Here is a 13754-nt window from a genome sequence, read left to right as displayed (position 1 = left end):
ATTTTCAAGTTTTGAGCATTTGATTTGTGGCATTTTGTAAGGAGAAACAAATGTTGATCATTTGCTTTGTGAAGAAATGCTGCTCTTTGTTCTAAATAGAATAGCCATTTGTTTTGAGTGTTTTTGTAAGGGTGATCAGTTTTTAATGATACCCTTTGTTATTGTGAATACCCTCTAATTATATCAAGGTGCTATCATCTGAATATTACAGTTTTACTGTAATTTATTATAAATTAATGAATATTTAAAAGTTCTAACATTTGAAAAATTCAGGTCATTTTTAATTGCTCTTAGAAGTTTTTCAGTTTTGGTGATCTTAAATATGACAGCTCTATTGGATTCAGAAATTAATTTGACTCATGCTTTTCTGTTTGTTTAAAAACATGCCAAGTGGCAAAGTAACATTTCCCCTAAAATAGTTCTTAAAGGGAGTATTATGTATAGTGTTATAGTCATAAATACGAATTGAATTGAAACTAGTAAGTTTTGGACAATGAAATTTATTTTTTTTACTAATCTGAATATTAAGGTAAAATTTGAAGATGTGTTTTGCCTTAAGATTATTTTTCTTCAGCCTCATGAATATGTACTTTCACTATATTTTTAAGTCTTAATTTTATGACAGTCTCAGCAATTTAGGGGACATATTTTAGGGATGATCTTATATCATCTTCTCTCTTCCTTTTGTTCTCAGAATAATCTCATGGCCTCTTAATAGCTTTGATAAAAATTTGTATATTTTTGCATAATAATTGAATATTAGATCTGGGAAAAGACCTTGGAAAAGACCATACATTCCATCTTTCTCATTCTATAGATGAGGAAACTGAGGATCTGAGATTAAATGATTTTCCCAGGGTCACAAGCAAGTTAGGAGAAGGACTTGAACAAGAATCCAGGTCTCTTGAGTCCAGTCTAGTCTTCTTTCCACTCCAAATTGATGCCCTTCAAATCTTTCACTTTTGGGGTAGGCCTTGCACCAATGCCTGTTGGTTCATATTTAATTTTGGGGTTAAATAAGCCACTAGTAAGTCATTGAAGAGTTAATAACGATGTTTCAGTTTGTCCTAACACATTAAGCACATGCAAGAAGGATACAGTGAAACTTAATGTCTATGCAGGAGTGGGGAACCTGCAGCCTTTTAGGTTCTCGGGTGCAGCCTTTTGACTGAGTTCAAGTTCGAACAAATCCTTTTATTAAGGGGATTTTTTCCATGAAGTTTGGATTCAGTCAAAGGGCCACACTTGAGGACCTACAGGCCTACAGGTGGCCTTGAGGCTACAAGTTCTCCACCCCCTGGTAGAGATAGCTCTCTTTGCCTCTATATGGAGATGTAGTCAGGTCAAAGGGGCAAAGCATGATGATAACTGTGGTCTCCAGCTATCCACCAAGTTGGAGGGACCCCTACCCTATCTGATAATTTATAATTTATGGCCTTAGGTGACCAGGAAGTTGTGTCAAGGTAGGCAGAGGTCAGTCAGATCCTAGGGATAGCATTGTGGCCTTTTAGTGAAGGCTAGCCCTGTTGTGAGGAAGTGAGAGGAACCCTGGGCTCATCACACTTACTCATCACTTAATTACAATGTTTAGAGTGACAGTGGGAAGAATACTGGATTTGGAATTGAACCTGAATTTGAATCTTTAGCAATTTGCTTACTTTCTTTGAGCCTCAGTTTCCTCATTTGTAAAAATGAGGGGTTCTGTATAACCTCAGGTCCCTTCCAGCTCTGTTTTGTGCTATTATGATTTATTCTTCTGTCATATACATACTTTACTATTTTTAGAACATCCATCTCAGGCCGAATACAGGTCTAGCTTTTGATATCAATCTCTAGCTTCTTTGACACACAAGCTCAGAATATCATAATTACTTGCGATTCTTTTCTCACATAACTGTTGTGAAATTGTTCTTTCTTCTTGATATTTATTGTTTCTTCCCTTTCTGTGTTGCCCCCACAAAGGTGCAGTTCAAATCTTGATCATTCTATTTTCCATCCTTTGGAGTACCTAGCGCCCTTAAACTTCAACATTCTCCAATACTTAGCACCCTCATTTTTTCTCAATTAGAAAATGTTACTACACTTAGCCCTCTCCATGTCCCCTGTTCTCTCCCTCTTTGTTTCTTCTTCTTTGTTTTCTCTCTCTCTCTCTCCCTCTCTCTTTTTCCTTTTCGCCCTTGTTCCTTCTCATAATACTTTATTTTTTTTCTGTGGTGTTGGCAAATAATTTATACATATAATTTTAGTGCAAGTGCAGTACCAAAGGCCTGTTTTAATTCAAAACTCAATTGCAATTAGAGATGCGATCTCCAGATGGCAGTGGTATATGTAGGTCTGGTCTTGGTTGTGTAGTTCAAAGTTTTTGCTCTGAGAGATGTTATTTCCCTAAGGTAGAGATAAATTACCCCCTTCTTTTCCGAAATAAAAATGACTACTTATTAAAAAGGGTAAATATAAGAATAAACAAGATAGTAAATTGTAGGTACAATTTGGTACAAATTGTTCTTATCTAGACTTAATCTTATTCACAAGCTAATATTAGATTGTTCTTAATTAGTTTCAATAACTTTCTGGGGAATGTGTACTACTTCAGAGTTACAAACAAACTTTACTGTTTCTCTAGGGTTTGTATAAAACCATTCCAATGTAACAAATACTGATTAAGCATAGGACACTTTGGTGCTTTGTGCTAAATGATTTGGAAGGCTGTTTGCTTTTCAAATGCTCCTAGTTAGCACTCAGGTTCTAAGAGTTATGTCTTCTGTCTAAAAGGCTTTAAAAAGAACTAAAAAAAAAAATTTCAGTCACTAGTTGTTTTTTTTTTCCGCTTCTACTTTACTGATAATAACTTTTATCTCTCTGTATCTTTCTAATCAGAAGAAAATAATTTTCTTTTCTCTCTTAAAAAAGACAGTATTCTCCTCCTCCCATTGGCAGTCTGCTGTGCAGTTACCTGAAGTGTTATAGCATTTCTATGAAATAGTAATGTTTATACATTAAATAGTTCTTAGCAGGAGCTTTTAACTTTTACAATTGGATTTGAATACAAAATACTTTACTAAGAGAACTGCAAAAGAATTTCTTTTTCTTTCTTTTCTTCTCCTTTCTATCCTTTCTTTCCATTCTTTTTTTCTTATCTGTCTGCTGTCATTTGTGGATCAGACTCTTATTGCTGATTTCACTGAAGCCTTGGTATTCTCTGTTTTCTGAACTGGAGGAATTTGCCCCTCCTTTGGTATCCTCATGGCCCCATACTCAGACCAGACACTCACTATCTTGGTACCAGTTTCTTTTTAGATGCCCAATAAGGATTGGCCCTGCTGAATGAAGTTCGGAACACCTCAGCCAAGGTGATCCATCAGGTTTAGCCTCAAAGAGACAGGATTTTAGGTGTTCACCTTTATACCTGATCAGAATCGATTTTGAAAAGAACTTGATTCTTTTTACTACAGACTCTGAACATTTTTCATGTGTATTTCTCCGAACATTCAAGTAGAAAACTTAACAAGGTCTTAAAACAATTTAAATGGTTGGTTTTTTTCCCAAGTATTTCTTTTTCTTGCTGCCTGGCTTTCTTCTCTGTCATTTTCTACCTAGAAATAACCTTCTACTCCCTATCTACTAAACTGAAAAACATACAAAAAAAGTACAATTTAAATAGCTAGCATTTATGTAGCATGTTAAGGTTTTCCGAGCACTTTACCTTTACTAATTCATTTGATCTTTATAACCACCGTGAGAAATAGATGCTATTTTCTGCATTTTACTGATAAGGAAACTGAGGCTGAGAGAATTTCTCAGGGTCACACAGCTAGTATCTGAGGCAGTTTTCAAGTTCACGTCTTCTTGACTCCAAGTTCAATACCTTATCCACTGCACCACTTTCCCATTAGTGAATTTTCTTATTAAGTAGAAATGTGTGCATACCCAAATTCATCTGTCACCTTCAATCTGTAAAACCTGAATAAACAGCATACCCAACAACAGCTAAAAAATAGAATTATTTACAAAATAAAAAAGATTTATCTTTGCCCATAAAATTATCTTTAGAAGGTGTCATTTAGACTAGATTTATAATGAATTTTTCTGTTATGTACCTTCCTTTATTTGGCTGGGTTGTGATTTGCACAATACTTTCATTAGTGAAATAGATCGTAGATCTATTGAAATATTGTAGTATGCCATATATCTTTGACATTTAAGAAATACTAGCCCGATTCACCAAATTTATGACTTAATGAAACCAGTACCTATCATGGAAATGCTCCAGTATCCATAGTTTCAAGTTAAGTTTCTTCCATTATATGAGGATTTTCCTTTTTTGGTTTTAAAATTCTTAAAATATTGTAATATATAAAATTATATGTGTGTGTGTGTGTATATGTATATATATATACATATACACACACACACACACACACACATATATATATAGTGACCTGGGGAGGTTCAGTTACATTACTGTAGACAGTAAGTTTCTTGAAGGCACAAACTTTCACTTTTGCTTTGTGTACTCAGCTGCGCTTAGCCTAAGGCCTTTCACAAAACTGATACTTAATAAAAACTTGTTGATTGGTTATGATCTGAGGAGACATGGAAGAAAAAATGTGAGTTATGATACCAGATTTGTTATATACCAAGGGAAGGATTATTGATAAAAATATCTAGCATTCATATAGCTCTTTAAGGTTTGAAAAGCACTTTACTTTTTCCATAGACTGAAGAAGAGGATAGATTACATATAGAATATCAGATCTTCTAATTGCTTTATTGGTTTTCTGTCTGTATTTAAGACCAGTAATAATCCCTTTTCTCATTTTAACTATGGTAATAGCCACAAGGAATCCATGCGTATCGTTAGAGATAGACTTTTAGAAGAATTGCTGGCCTTTGTGTTTAACATAGCTTATTAATTTTGCTGCGTTTTAGAGCACCATAATTACAGAGTAGTGTAATCATACCATGATGGTAAAAAAACAAACAAACCTTATTTGTCTCAGTGCTGTAAATTCTTCTTGCTTGCCGTGTAAGGTACACTTTTGGAGGAATGACTTTGGGCAGATGTGGATATTTTAGTGTCTTTAGAAAAATTAGCCACATGTGTGCTCACAAATGATGTCTTATGTTTACAAAAGTTCAGCCTCAAATACGTTTGAGATTCTTTGCTGCCTCTTTGGTTTCCAGAGACACATCTGTTTTTCTTTTTGATACAAAAGATATTAATTGTGGTGGATGCCATGTCTAGATATTAAAATGTCCCAAAAGGCTGAATTGGGCCTTGGAGTGATAACAAAGTTTGGGTTTGCTTCAAAGCAGGTAGATTAATCTACTTTAGTTTGGGACCCTGTAGCCTCTTGGAACCTGTCCAGAAGTAAACCTAAATCTTCATAGCAATTTTGTTACTAAAGTGGCTACTAGGGATAGGATTAAAAGTGTAATGCTCTTTTCTAACTGCATTAAGGATGTCATGACCGTATGTAAGGATATTCTCATATTTTGCTTGTCTTTCCCCTTTTTCCTTGTTTGATTTAACAGTTTTCAGATATTATCAAAAGTAAGCTTAGACTCAATTTAGCATAGACTTTGCTACCAGTTTTCTTAGCATTACGTTCTCTGGTGTCATATTTCTTCCTCATAGTGGTTAATATCACCTCTTCTTTTGATTCTCAGTTAAATTCAGTCTACTGAATTTCACCATCAGTTGCTTCTCCCGTTTGTCTGGAGAGCTGGAAGGCAGAGCTCTCCAAAACCCCTCTTAAACCCCTCTTTTATAGAGGGGCTTAGAACTTTCCAGGTATATTTTCATTTTCCTTTAGTAGCTTTGCTGTTTCCAACATGCCCTTAAGCCAAGTAACTTGTAAATTCCCCCACCCTCTTCCTTTTCCTATTGCCTTCCCCACTTAGATTGTAAGCTCGAGGGCAAGGATTTTTTATTTGTCTCCCTAGCTCTTAGCACAGTGCCTTTTACATAGTAGGCACTTAATGACTCTTTATTGATTATTGACTATTATCGCATATTCCCTTGCTCCTTCCTCTATAGTATCTTCCACTTTCTCTGTTCTGGTTGTTCATCCCTCTGGCTGACTTTGGGGCTTCAGTCCTTTTCTTAATTTTGTTAAAGTGTTTCAGTCATGCCCTACTCTGTAATCTCATTTAGGGTTTTTTTTGCAAAGATACTAGAGTAAATTGCCATTTCCTTCTGCAGCTCATTTTACAGATGAGGAAACTGAAGTCAACAGGGTTAACTGAGTTGCCCAAGGAACACAGCTTTTAAGCGTTTTACTCTAGGGCTGGTACTCAATCCATTGTGCCACCTACCTGCCCCCTTTCCCCAGTTAATTCTTTTGGTGTAAGTGGTAATATCTTCTGACAACAACCTGACACTCAGAATCATATTATCAAAATTTGAGAGTTGGAAGGAACTTTAACATCCATCAGTTCCAATCCATACACAAAAGTATAATATAACCTGAAAATGGTCATCAGCCTCTTCTTGAAGATCTTCACTACCTCTTGAGACAGTCCATTCCACTTTTGGACAATTCCAATTGTTAGGAAGTTTTACCTGTCATCAAGCTATTCTCTATATAGCTTCTGCCAATTGTTCCTGGTTCTGCCTTCTCAGGCCAGATAGAACAAATCTAAACTTTCTTCCACGTGACATTTCTTTCTTTTTTAAAAATTTATTTATTTTTAGTTTTCAGTATTCATTACCACAAGATTTTGATTTCCAGATTTTCTCCCCATCTCTCCTCTCCCTGACCTGAAGATACTGTGCATTGTGATTACCCCTTCCCCGAATCTGCCCTCCCCTCTATTACACCCCTTTTTCCCCTTATCCCCATCTCCTCTATTTTCTTGTATGGCAAGATAGATTTCTTTACCCCATTACCTGTATTTCTTATTTCTCAGTTGCATGTAAAAACAATTTTTAACATGTTTTTAAAACTTTTGAGTTCCAACTTCTCTCCCTTCCTCCCTCCCCACCCATTCCCACTAAGAAGGCAAGCAATTCAATATAGTTATCCTGTGTAGCTATGCAAAAGACTTCCATAAAAGTCATGTGGAAGACTAACTATATTTTCCTCCATCCTGTCCTGCTCCCCATTTACTCTATTCTCTCTTTTGACCTTTTTCCTCCCCAAAAGTATTTACTTCTAATTACCCCCTCCTCCCATGTTCCCTCCCTTCTATCATCCTCCTCACAACTCAATTATCCCCTTCAGTTCAATTTTAGTAAGTCCCTTATGATTTCTCTTTCTTGTTTCCCTTTTCATGCTTCTCTTGATTTTTGTATTTGAAAGTCACATTTTCTACTCAGCTCTGTTCTTTTCATCAAGAATGTTTGAAAGTCATCTATTTCATTGAATAACCATTTTCCCCTGAAGTATTATACTCAGTTTTGCTGAGTTTTGATCTTAGTATTTATTTAATCTTGCTTTTAATCCTAGCTCCTTTGACTTCTGGAATATCGTATTCTAAGCCCTTCAATCCCTTAATGTAGAAGCTGCTAGATTTTGTGTTATCCTGATTGTATTTCCATAATACTCAAATTGTTTCTTTCTGGTTGCTTGCAATATTTTCTCCTTGACCCAGGAACTCTGGAATTTGACTTCAATATTCCTAGAAGTTTTTCTTTTGGGATCTCTTTCAGGAGGTGATCAGTTGATTCTTTCAATATTTATTTTACCCTCTGGTTCTAGAATATCAGGGCAGTTTTCCTTGATAATTTCATGAAAGATGTTTTCTAGGCTCTTTTTTAGATCATGACTTTCAGGTAGTCCCATAATTTTAAAATTGTGTCACCTGGATCTGTTTTCTAGGTCAGTTGTTTTTCCAATGAAATATTTCACATTGTCTGCTGTTTTTTTCATTCTTTTGGTTTTGTTTTATAATTTCTTGATTTTTCATAAAGTTATTAGCTTCCATCTGCTCCATTCTAATCTTTAAGGAATTATGTTCTTCAGTGAGCTTTTGGATCTCCTTTTCCATCTGGCCAGTTCTGCTTTTTAGGGCATTCTTCTCCTCATTGGCATTTTGGATCTCTTTTGCCATTTGGGTTAGTCTATTTTTTAAAGTGTTATTCAGCATTTTTTGGGGTCTCTTTTAGCAAGCTGTTGGCTCACTTTTCATGATTTTCTTGGCATTGCTTTCATTTTTCTTCCCAATTTTTCCTCTATCTCTCTTGATTTTCAAAATCCTTTTTGAGCTCTTCCATGGCCTGAGATCATTGCATATTTCTTTTTTGGAGGTTTTGGATGTAGAAGCCTTGACTTTTATGTCTTCCTCTGATGGTATGCTTTGTTCTTCCTCATCTGAAAGGTTGGAAGGAATTAACTTCATCAAGAAAGTAACCTTTTGTAGTCTTATTTCCTCCCCCCCCCCTTTTTTGGGCATTTTCCCAGCCAGTTACTTGACTTTTGAATCCTTTTTCAAGAGGAGGGTATACTCTAGGAACCTATAAGTTCTCTGTTCTTCCAAGGTGGCACAATCAAGGGAGAGGAGTTTACTCCTCTCCTAGCTGGCACTCTGGTCTGTGAGCAACCACAAGCATTCTTTTCTGCCCAGGATCTGCGAGTAGGATTCTGTCTCCAGAGTCTTTACCAGTTCTGCCACACCAGCACTCCTCCTCACCCCAGGACAGCCATTTAGAACTGAGATCCAGATAGGCCACTTGATTCCCCCAGGGTATTTGGACAAAGGGCTCCAAAAGTGTCTGCTGCTGCCCTGGGCATGGGGTTAGGGCCAGACATCACTCCCTTCTCATTCAGGTGAAAGAGTTGTCTTAATGACCTTTAAAGCTGTCTTTGGTGTTTGTGGGTTAAGAAATCTGGGAACCTCAACTGCTTCCTGTGATTCTGCACCCTGAAACCTGCTTCATTCCTGTGCATGCTCCATGGCCAAGGTTGGACTGCACTCTACTCTGAGCCCTGTGCAATAGACCTTTCCAGTCAGCCTTCCAGGCTGTCTTAGAAATCTCTTTCACTCTGTTGTTTTGTGGCTTCTGCTGCTCTAGAATTTGTTTAAAGTCATTTTTTTACAGGTATTTTATGGGCTATTGGGAGAAAGCTAGAACAGGTCGTCTTTCTACCCCACCTAAAAAAAGTTTTAAAAAGTAAAAAAAAAAAACAACAGGTCTGAAAGAGTAGGACCTAATGAAAAAAGCAAGTAAACAAGAGAAAATTAGATTTAGAGCTGGAAGGGTCCTTTGAAGCCATCTAGTACAGTTTTCTTATTTTTGCAATTAAACTGAGACAACATAAATATGTAGTAGATCTAATTAGCAATTGTGTTTGATTTCCCATGCATCAGCTCAATGAATGAGAACAGAGAATGAATATGGTAGAGGTTAATCCTGGTTTGAGCTTTGAACAGGGAGAAAAATTTGAATGGAAATAAGACTAGGGAGCAAAGGATTGGAGTATGGAGGACATTATATAGAGGACATAGATTTTTCTGCAAATTTAGTTTGCTTTTACTGTCTATTTTAGTTATGTAATAAGATCTATTTAATTATATAATGAAATTTTTACTCATATGTAGTAATAGCTACTAATAAACAGAACTCAAGACTGACTTCTTTTGGCATAGTATTACATTATTATTGTGATTCATGTAATGAGGTCCATATTAAGTGCAACATAGCCCCTATTAGGACAGTCTCAAAATTTCCTTTATTGTACTTATAGAGATTAGTCTTTTTTTCAAAGTTTTTTACATCCATGTCTTTCCTACATCTTAGTACTTAAGCTGCCCCTTTTTGCTGGGATTTAGTGCAAAGAAGTTTTAGGATTATATACTAATAGGGAAGAATTACTTTGTAAACCTTTGTTATCCTTCTGGGATTGAAAATAAGTTCATTGTTAATCTTATATTAATGTAATCTTTTAATTGCAGCTTAATTATTTATATGCTACAGAGAAATGCAGAGTGTCAGTGGCAAGAAACAAAAGTAAAATTATACATACATATCAAGTTCAAAAATTTCAGAGATGAGTATGTTGTTTATTTCATAGCCAGAATTTAGGTAAAAGTGTGGGAACAATCTAAATCAGAAATAAATTGATTATACTTTCTTCTTATAATCTAGCAAAGTAGAACATATGCTTTTAACTGGGAATTTATTTCTTTCTTGGTTGGTAATTGGACACCTATGTACTACCATGTAGGACTTTGTAATTTTGAGGTACTTCTGATGATGGAAATCATTTTTTGTATAAAATCACGCACATATATTATTATTAAAAAGGAGGAGAAATTCCTGTATGAAAGTCTGAATTGGAAAAAAGAATGTGATTATAGTGAATGTATTTCCAGAAAGATTTTTAACATATGGAAACCTTTGGAAAAAGTCTAATTTCTCTAAGTCACAGCTCTGTGAATGTAATTTGTTTCATTCTAACAGTTTTTTTTGGGGGGGGGGCTTTCAGGGTAAGTGAGGAAAAGGAAGTGACGGAAGAACGACTAAAAGCTGAACAGGAGTCATTTGAGAAGAAGATCAAACAGCTAGAAGAGCAGAACGAGCTCATCATCAGAGAAAGGGAAGATATCCTTTGGAAAAGTCCTCCCCTCCCCTTAGAATTAGACAGGTCCATTTCTTCATGGAGAAACAGTGAACTTCAGAGAAATAATTTTTATAATTTAAGTAGAGAATAAATCTTCATGTGCTGCCATTCCCAGGCAATCCAAGACACAACTTGTCAGCATGGGTGGCTGCTTCCTCTGAGCTTGAAAAGGTCATCCAGCTGTTCCACTAAAGGCACTGTGCTAGGAAATAGATTTTTGTCAATGGAAATGGACAATAAGAAATTTGGGTGTTAAATTGTAAGTTGAGGACCTTATTATTTAATCCTCTCATGTAGTAACTGAGGTTGAAAGCTTTTCTAACTTGGTGTTCCATGTCTCTGAGAGTCCTGAAAAGGTACAGAAGGAAGCTGTAAATTGTAAGAGTGGTAAAAAGTCCTCTGGATCATGACTTGTTGAGATTAAGTTACAAATGTTTCCAAAGCAACATTAATACAACCAGAATGCTTCTATAAATTGGGAGAACAGTTAGAGTGGGCCAGAAGAAGTAGAAGGGTAGCCTTTTATAATGGGAATAGAATTTATGTGTTTATCAGAGCAATCATTCCACATGATGGTTGAAATGGGAATGAAGTGAAATTAGGTCCTTGAATGTTTAGTCTTTTTCTCCAGGTAACACAAAGGTATAAAATGGGTCCCAAGCCTCATATACCTTTTTAAACCCTTAATATCTGATGATTTCATTTACAGGCTTATTTATCTTTAGGTGCTCTATGTAGTACCTTTAATGTACGAGGAAAGCAGTTATTTTAGGAGGTAGAATAACTCCTATTTTGAGAAAGGGAAGGCCAGAATTTTTACATATACCTAGCAAAGGCTACATGATCATTTTCACTTTAATGTCTATTTGCTAACCATTTCAGAAAATCTTGTTCTGTCAATAAATTTCACAGACAGCAGCAATACTTACACGAGGTTACAGGAAACTGGAAGCATGAGAATGTTAATTAGCTTAGTATGAAAGCACAAGAAATTGATCAGCCCACGAAAATTATATAAAAGTTTCTATTCTACCTTCATTGTGTCAAGTTTCTTAGTATCTAACAAGCTAATCCTAAAGAGTGATTTGGAACTTCCTCCTTATCCCATTTTCCATTGAGAGAGTTCCACCTTCCCTCCCCCTTGAAGGCTCTTTAACAATGTTGTGACCACAGGATACAGGGTCCTTATAATTAGGTATCCAGGTAACCTAGGCTCCTATCACAGTTCTTTCTCTACTTCAGCAATGAATTTAACCACAAAGTCTTGGCAATGAATTCCTGACAATAAAAGATTAAATCTTCTGGGTCAGACATAGCTCAGACCAGTACAGGGATTCAGGCTTGAGATTAGAATGCAGTGAAGAGTTTGTGGACCATAAATGCAGTAAGAACAACTTGTGAGAAGGTTAAAAAAGGATGCCATTCTTAAGTAAATTAAACTAAAACCACTACCAGCAGAGTATACTGTATTCCCCCAATGCATTCGTAACAGCAACAGGCTGCTTTATTGCTCAGGATGGTATCTGTTTAGTAGGGCAAATGGAATTTAGCTAAAACCTCTAGAGTACCCATTTCTGGTAGACTAGGCCTTTTATGCCTCAGGGAGCAAGAAGAAACTAGTAATTCAATTTCTCTTTTCCCTGACCAACCAATTGCATCCCTGTTTCCTTAAAGAGAAATTAGCCCATAGCAGTAATTCAAGTTCTCTTCTCCAAGGCTAACCAAATCTCAAGAGCATCCTACCTATTTCCTTAACTAAAGTATAAAACAAAAGCAGATGTTGTTATTAATTAATAACATAATTATTAATAATAACCAACATTTATATAATTTGCAAAATGCTTTCCTTACAACAATGTTGAAATCATCATTATTTCAATTAGTACAAAATACTTGTTTTGAACAAGTCATTTTAAGACTCAATTCAAGTCAACAGACTTAAATATGCTTATATGTAAGATTATTTACCCCATGCTTCATAAAAGTAGTACTTACCCAGGTTTTTTCTTAAACATTTGAGTCATTATGGTCCTTTACTGCTTTTTTATTCCTAGAGATTTTTTCTTTACTTGTCATATTGGTGCTTATTTGTCTAATATAGTGAACAAAGGTTGATGTTTTCTTCTGTCTATCTCTATTCCTTTTGTAATATCACTTTAGCTTGACCATGAGTTATTGTCATTATAGCATTATGGTATTCTCTCCTGCATCCTCCAATGTAGTGACCAAAGGTTGTTTTCTTCTATATGAAAGGTATTGAAACTTCTAAATGTTTTTTCTTGGGGTGAAGGGTTGTGAGAGGGTTGAGGATGGTTAGTGGTAATATCAATTAAGCATGTATTATTTAGTATGGGCCAAAAATTGTGCCAGGCACTGGGGATACAAATGTATTGACAGAAAAAATCCCTACACCAAAGGAGCTATTATGATGAGTAATTATATTTCAAAATATGAGAGAGAGAGGGTCTTTAATAGAATTGACTGGCTACCGCGTCACTGAAAAAATCAGCCTGAACATTTTCTTTGATGTAAAGTGTCACTAGCTGCCAGTCTTTGTGCTACTTTCTTATTCTTTCAGTAACTGTCTTCTTTTTGTAGAAAACTCTGTGGTAACCCGAGAGTCCTAAGACATTGCTTTTCTTTCATTCTCAAAAGGAGTAGAGATCTAGGTCCCAGCTGCTTGTAGGAATGACTAGGATGGTTGTGAGTATTAACTTTTAAACCCAAGGGGAATTCCAACTCACAGGATTCCTGAGACCAGATGTTGCTCTGTGTGTGGATAAGAAGGGAAAGTAGAGAATAGGGACAAAGGAGGTACTAAAAAGTGACAATTCAGTGCAGAAGCATTTATGAATCAACGACAGTGTATTGTTTTTGTTTTTGTTGAATAGTTTCATTTGTGTCTGACTCTGTGTGGCCCCATTGGTGGTTTTCTTGGCAGAGATAATGGAACCATTTCCTTCTGCAGCTCATTTTACAGATGAGGATACTGAAGCCGGCAGGAATAAGTGACGTGCCCAGAGTGACACAACTAATAAGTGTCTGAGGCTGGATTTGAACTTAGGAAGATGAGTCTTCCTGATTTCAGATCCTGCACTCTGTCCACTGTGCCACATAGCTGTCCCAGTGACAGTGTACAATACAGTTATTAAGTTACAATATTTAGGTGAAACATTTTTCATATTCTCA

At 36.0% G+C, this 13754-nt stretch overlaps 1 protein-coding gene across 9 annotated transcripts in view; it reads left to right on the top strand.

The window, feature by feature from the left end:
* The window catches only part of KIAA1328 (KIAA1328 ortholog), a 477491-nt gene that overhangs the window by 60269 nt on the left and 403468 nt on the right, over nucleotides 1-13754 (top strand). For all 9 annotated transcript variants that reach the window (XM_072599342.1, XM_072599337.1, XM_072599338.1 and 6 more), the window contains one exon: nucleotides 10431-10546. In XM_072599342.1, coding sequence (XP_072455443.1) covers nucleotides 10431-10546 — 116 coding nt within the window. The remainder of the gene's footprint in view (nucleotides 1-10430; nucleotides 10547-13754) is intronic.

The sequence above is a fragment of the Notamacropus eugenii genome, chromosome 4 (assembly GCF_028372415.1).
Source record: "Notamacropus eugenii isolate mMacEug1 chromosome 4, mMacEug1.pri_v2, whole genome shotgun sequence".
Lineage (NCBI taxonomy): Eukaryota > Metazoa > Chordata > Mammalia > Diprotodontia > Macropodidae > Notamacropus > Notamacropus eugenii.
Note: the sequence above shows the minus strand (reverse complement) of the source record. Positions and strands in the feature narration are given on the sequence as shown.